Source organism: Penaeus vannamei, chromosome 29 (genome assembly GCF_042767895.1).
Source record: "Penaeus vannamei isolate JL-2024 chromosome 29, ASM4276789v1, whole genome shotgun sequence".
In the NCBI taxonomy this organism is placed as follows: Eukaryota; Metazoa; Arthropoda; class Malacostraca; order Decapoda; family Penaeidae; genus Penaeus; species Penaeus vannamei.
The window spans coordinates 24,142,531-24,150,030 of NC_091577.1; the positions used below are offsets into that span (position 1 = coordinate 24,142,531).

The 7,500-nt window shown below is 38.7% G+C and overlaps 1 protein-coding gene across 1 annotated transcript in view; it reads right to left on the minus strand.

Annotated features, from left to right (window-relative positions):
- Nucleotides 1-6,511: 6,511 nt before the first annotated feature.
- Nucleotides 6,512-7,500, minus strand: part of LOC113802184 (U6 snRNA-associated Sm-like protein LSm8) — an 8,153-nt gene continuing 7,164 nt past the window's right edge. The window contains exon 4 of the mRNA XM_027352712.2: nucleotides 6,512-7,373. Within this exon, the coding sequence (XP_027208513.1) occupies nucleotides 7,283-7,373 (91 nt within the window). The 3' untranslated portion in view covers nucleotides 6,512-7,282. The remainder of the gene's footprint in view (nucleotides 7,374-7,500) is intronic.

Here is a 7,500-nt window from a genome sequence, read left to right on the forward strand (position 1 = left end):
CTCTATTTTATACTGAATTTTGAATGTAAGTTATTTATTTTTTCCATATTAGCTGTTTGCAACTATATTCATATGTATAATTTTTGGTCTGCTCATTTTCTGGATGATTTACTAAAATGGGTGTGGGATATATCATTTTACTGTCTTTTACTTATGCGTTGAATACTTAAATGGAAGTTGACAATTGTATTATATTCTATATTCAAATGCAGAAACCAATTTTAATGTAAAAATAAGAGAAGCAAAGCAAAATAAAGAAAAAAAAAATACTTAAAAAATTCGGATGTTATATTGTTGTATATAAATGTCGAAATTGTTATTATCAATAATATTCTTACAATTATCACTAGCAGTGCATAAATATGGTTCTTTTTTATATTGATATTTATTTAAAATAGAACTGACAGATAGTAAAAAATTTATTTTTAGCAATATATGAACTTTTCCCAACAGATACCCAGCTCGTCAACCTGTTTACCAGGTAAGAAATACACCAAGTCCAAGTGAAAAACGACATGATACAGGTCAAGTTTTGTATTCTGATGTAGCTGTAAGTTCTCTCTCTACAACTGATGCTACAAGTGTAGGCTCTATGGTAACAACTGTGAGTCCTGCAACAAGTACAAGATCAATGGATATAACTGTGAGACCTGTAATAACAAGTCCCTTAACAACAACTGCTGAAAGCTCTGAAACAACAACTAGTACAAGTACTACAGCAAAGCCAGTAACTACAATAAGTACCACTTCCTCTACTACTACTACTACTACTACTTTTGCTAGTCCCACAGAAGCTGAAATTAAAGACACCTCTCCAACAAGTACAGCAAGTCCTGATCTAACTGGCACTAAAATGAATGCATCATCAGCAACAGAGAATGTTACTGAGTCAACAGTCACTCCAGCTGATAAAGGAGTAAATCAGACCTCTTCTACAACACCAATATTTCAACCTTTTACAATGAGACCAGTACATTTTATTCTTCAGCATCAAGAGAATGAAGACAAACAGTTAAAAGTTGATACTTTAACCACTTCATTAAAACAAGCAAATGAACACATACAAGAGGACCTTCGAAGAGAGAAAACTGATGAGATGACCCATCTCTCGAATGTCAAATTTTCCATCAGTGAACCAGTTAAGGTTTGCTGTGATGATGATGCTGAAGTGCAAAAATCACATCACAAACATGAAAAGAGTGATGTTCTGGTAGATAACACAAGCAGAGATAAAGTTCCAGAAACTGAAGAAATACCAGAAACAACTGAAGGCTCTTCTACTACAGAGAAACCAGATCTTCAAAAGTTCTTCTTTAGTAACCTTTTTGGTCCTGGTGGCTTCTTAGGAAGGCCAAGACCCCAGTATCATTCAAGGCCAGTCCCATTACCACTACCACTTCAAAGACCACAAAAGCAGGCAGATCAGCAGTACCAGCAAGACACACAAAGAAAAGCTGTCCAGCAAAATCTTCCTGTAAAAGCAATAGAAACCATGCCTATTAATTTACATCAGCCAACTTCTACGCATCCACAAAATGGACAACCACAGCACTATAATCGACCACATGTAATTCAACCCATACCAACACGCCCATCCCAGACCTTACCTCAGAGACCACCTTTTGCATATAACCAACCTCCTAAACTTCCAATAAGAATTCCTCGCCCTACAATTCGGGCACCTTCTGGTCAACTTCTGAAACAGGTTGCTGGACCAGTCCTTGGTCCACCTCCAGGAGCTACTTGGATACCATCCAGTGACATACCCAATAGACCAGCTGCAATTCAGCCCGACTCAGAACTGAAATGGGTTCCAGCAAATCTTCCTGCTAGGCAGGATAACAGTGAAACACTCCTTTTTGTAGATGAAGATCAACCAGCAAAGCAGATTCAGAATGATGAAATAGGAACTGATGCTAAACAAACAAGCTTTAGCACTGTTCCAACTCCAGTTTTGGAATCTGAAAATAAAACAATATTGGCCTTAGCAAAAGATGAAGAGAAGCACTTTCTACCAGAGACTATTATTTCTTCTAAATCAGAATCTGTTACACCACCTTCTTCTTCAGAAGATAAAACTTCCTTAAAACAACTGGAAATTGTGGAGAAGGGTTCAGGCATGTCTCAGAAACAAATTGAAAACACTGCTTCAGTTCCTTTATCAGTGTCAAAAAGTGAGAACATATCACCTGTTCCAAAAGCAGTGACAGCATTAGGCACAGATGATGAAATTCAGGAACAACCTGTTGTTCAACTTGTTGAAGATGCCCTAATACCTCGGAATGTTGGAGACACAATAGACCAACCTGTAGCTGATATCAGAACAGGCCAGTCTCCCAGAGATCCTTCTGATACCCTCATTACTGATCCTGTGGAAAATACCAAAGTACAACCTGTCAGAATTGCTAGGCTCCCTTTTCGTCCACCATTCCCACCACATAATGAAACTCAGCCAGTTAGGGTGCCAGTACGTTCTGCACAAAGTTTCAGGCAATCAGTCAGAAAGCCACCTCGACAACGTCCACCTCCTACAGGATTTTTCCAGTTTCAGCGTCCTCCTCCATCATCTGCTCCTGCAACCCCTGCTAGACCACTTCAACTCCTTTCTACATTATCTGTTCAAGTATCACCACCGCAAACACCTGTTCAGCCACCTCCACTGCGGTCACCTATTCAGCCATCACCACCACCACGATCACCAATTCAGCCACAATTACCTATCCGACCTGGTATTGCACCACCTACCCCCTTGTCTCCTCAACCAAAACAACCTGCTCTTCAGTCAGATCCTAGACTATCTACACAATCAACATCTCGTCCACTAATTACTAGACCATCGGCACAAACACAGCCCTTGGTAACTAATATTGAGAACAAAAGTGATGCCCCATCACAGGGTGTCTTGCCCCAGTTCAATCCAGCTAGTGGTCTTCAATTTACTCTCATTAAGCCCTCAGAAATATCAGACGAAAACAACAATAATCGAGACATCCCTCCACGACTTAATCAAGAAATTGGCTCAACTTTTGCAGGGGAGATTAAAACAAGTATCAACAGGTCTACAACTGTACAGAGTGTGTTGGAAGATATTGTGCAAATATCTAAACCAGATCCTTTCAGAATAATATCTGGGCCATCCCTTTCTAACCAATCTTCAAGTAACAGTCAACCACCAGAAGCTGAATTGCCATTATCAGTTCCGGAAGAGCAAGTTTTCTTGCCAGCTATAACAGTTGTATCATCAGTGAATTTCAATAAGCAACCCCCCAGTATCGTAAGTGGTCAAAATCTTTCAGAAAAGAAAGTAGAAAGTGATGTGAAAACTACAGCAGTTAATGAAGAAACAACCAAAATGACACTGCCTATAATGAACATATTTGACATTGTTCCCATCACCAACTCATCTGTAGAAACAAACAAAATGTCTGAAGTTACTTCTTTACCATTCTCAATTAGCACAGCAATACCAGTGTTAAATACAACTACTGTTATACCAGAAGTCATCACAGAGGTACAGGCTTCATCCACAACAGAGATGTCATCCACCCATACTGAAAGTAATTCCAAACCTGAAGGTGGGGTTGTTCCCAATAAACATAGTAACAGTAATATAACAAACATACTAGCTGGTGGGTTTCAGCTAACATCCTCTGATGATGTAACAGAAATGCAGAAAGTAGAGAATTCTAGCAAAAAAGAAGTGTTGTCATTGGCAGGTCCTGGTCCTATGAAGCCAATCCCACTGGACTCTCCACAGCAATCAGCTGTTGATGAGGAAAAGACACTAAAACCAGGAAGTGTTCCAGTACAGCCTATTCAAATCCCTGAGGTGGATGACTTGGAGGATGATCTTGATGCTGTAGTATCATACGTAGCATTACTGCACAGAGCAGTACCTCCTTTAAATCGGAAACCAACAATACAACCTAGTAAAGTAAATACAGAGAAGGAACAAGAGCTTCCTAAACCAACTATTCCTCAGCTTCCAGTCCATATAAGGCCTATTCCATCTGGGGCATTTATTCCAGGAATAGGTTTAGCCAAGAGACCAGGTGCTGTGCCAATCCGAATAAATAATCTGAGTAATCTTCCACCAGATGCTATTTTAGTTAGGAGACCAGGACCACCACCCCCAACACTGCTAGCAAGACCAGGACCACCACCAACACTGCTAGCAAGACCAGGACCACCAACACAGCAAACAAGACCAGGTCCACCACCACCAATACAAACAAATGTTCGTCCACTATCAAATGGACAGTTTAGGCCTGGAATAATCTTTACACTTGATGAGGCAGGAAAACCTCACTTCTCACCACTACCTCCAAGACCACAGCATTTGCCGCCTCAACCAGCTATACCAGAGACTCAACCTCAGAGCCAAGCACTGCCAGAAAGAGAGAAGATTTCCTCTGGTCAAAAGCCTGATGATACTCCACTAAGACAGCCAGCTGTTGACCAGCCACCCTCCAGTGTTGAGACCCAGACTTTTGTCAGACCTACACAATCCCAAGAATACCTAGACTCTGAAGTTCCAGAGGTGAATGATAACTCACAACCATCATTAACAACTCTAGAAATAACAGAACCCAAGTCAACATCACCACAACCATCAGAACTATTTTCTCCTGCAAGACCTACATCACCTCCAACCATCCAAAGGCCTGAAATACTGCCACTACCGACTAATCCAATTCCACTGAAACCTGAAACACCACCTCCACCTGTAAAGCCGGCTTCAGAGAGCCCTAAAACAAAGCCAGTAATACTTATTCCAACTATACAAAAAACTGAAATTGATCCAAGGCCACAAAGCCTTGAAATCAGACCACCACCACAAAGCGCTATTCTTCAAAGGCCTGGGTCCCAACTGCTGCAACGGCCATCCCCACAAAGACCTGAAGTTCTACTACCTTTTCAACCTACTTCACAAACATCTGTGGCACAACCATTACGTCCATTCCCACAGAGGCCGGAGTCACAACCACCATCTCCAGCTGCACAAACAATTGAATCACAATTGCCTCAAGGCCCTATCCAGCTAAGGCCTGAATCACAACCACAAAGACCTGAAACAAAACTACCACAACAATTGATTCTACAAAGACCACCTCCACAAAGGCCAGGAGACTTGCCTTCAATTCAAAGACCACCCCTAAAACGACCTCAGACACTGCAGAGACCAGAAGTGCTACCAGCAGGCATGCTGCCCCCACCAAGACCTTTTCCAGGGGCTCACCTAAGACCTGAAACTCCGCAACGCACACAACCACCCACTTTGAGGCCACAGCTCCTTCCAAGGCCTCCCACAGGACCATTTTTCCGACCTGGTGTACCTCCAGAAAGTCCTTTACGTAGACCTGTTGTTTCTAAGCCACAATTCCAGCCATCTCGGCCTACCGTTCCATTTTCACAAGGTAAACCAAGCCTACAGGAACCATTAAAGCCTCAGTCAGGAACAGATGATTTCAAACCACTCACTCCATCACCTGAAATCCCCCCTGCAACAGAAAATCAACAACTCCAATCAAACCAGTTCATTCGTGGAGATGATCAGAAACTGATTGACAACATTCTTGGCTCTCTCCCAGATTTTTTGAAGGGATCAGTTAAAATAGACCACACAAATTTAGGTGCAGAAAATGCTGTATCGGTTAGCAACAGCTATGGGAATGTAATTTACCAAAAAAGAGGCATTACTTACATAGACCAAGTACAGTAGTATTTCAGATTATCATCAATATAATGAGATTCTGCTGTTGAGTGATATGACTCTTTGTTATCAAGTGGAGATATGTGCATTACTAACATTTTTGTCACGGAAGAAAGTACAAAACACATTGTCACATTGTGTATGACTTGTATATACTGTTAACCATATATTTTTCTATTTCCTAAATCAAAGGATGTGGCATAAGTTCAAAATTAATAAATGTAAATGAATTTAATTATATATTCATAATAAATTTCACATATCAAATAATTTTTTTAAACAATTGTTAACCCTTTACCAGGCACACATTTTAAATACCTCATATATATACATGTATTTAAGTGATCATATATGGTTATTTGCCCAATAAAGGGTTAAAGAGCACTTCAAATTCCAGTTGCAGGAAAGTTATAAATACTAATATTATCACACAATTTTAGTAAGTTCAGTAAAATATTAAATATCAATATTCACCAAGTAATAATTTATGTAGATCATATAATACAGTATTCCATACTTCACCATCCTACAAAGCAGTTATGAAAAGAAAACAATAATATGAATACATACCTTGTAATAGTATAGTAAATATACAAAGAACCAGGGATAATTTAAGTAATTCCTAGCACTTGAAATATTATTGGATTACTAACTTAAGTGTATATTTAATAACTTTATAATGTAAAATAAAACTTGCAATTGTTGTGCAAAATTATTATATTGAAACTAATGTTTTCTAATGTATAAATTAACCATTCTTCAAAATTCAGTAGTGAAGGATGCAATAAAAATATGATGTAGTACTTCAAAACACACTATATTTCAAGGCTATTCATATACTAATACATCAGGACATAAATGGACATATCTGAAATATAGCAAGATTTGTGTTGGCAGTGATTTCACAGCTGTTCTAAGGACCTTAGGCATGGTGAAATTGTTATAGATCTAACCAGAAAATCATGAAATGTACATAAAAGGTGTATCTATTTACTATCATATAAATTATAAATGTACCGTGAACTCTAAAATTAGCCTGGTATTTAAGTGTAAGCCTTAAAATGTTCTCTTTCTAGCTCTCATGTTCAGGTATATAAAAGACAGTATAAGAGTCAACATGCAACATGTAACATTCCAATTTCCTTTCAATCTGTGAGTCCAAGAGTTATAAGCATGACTATTAATGGTATGCCATTTATCTTGCAAGAATAATCTTCGCATTTGTACATATTCAGAAGAAAGAGATTGTACTTTTCATCATAAAATAAATACTAACATTTGCCATTGCCTTTTATCGTCAAAAACAGCAAAACCTTTTCCCATGCAGTACGCTCAAAATCAGTGTTTCCAAACATTAACAATCTGTAAATGGAGATGTTGAATGCACTTAAATTATAAAGATATATTAATGTTTTCCCAGACTATATAAACAGACTAATATCTGTATCTCACAGCCTTTCAGTCTGCATGAAGTCCCACAACTTGTAGCAATGCAGGGAAATACCAAACGAAAGTAAGGTGACCAGAACATAACATTTATCAAAAGACATTTATTAAATAATAATGATTCTATGTTTTACACTCATTAAGGGGTTCTGCTCGAATATTCTCTAAGTCTAATCTTGAATCCAGGTCTTCATCAACTTCACCAATGAGTGCCCTGAAACGAGAAAAGACATGAATCTTGTAAGGTATCGGCTTGACACAAACAAATAAAATCCAAAAGGACACAATTGTAATGTAACAGTTATCATCATAAGACATAACATCACATGAAACCCTGTCTT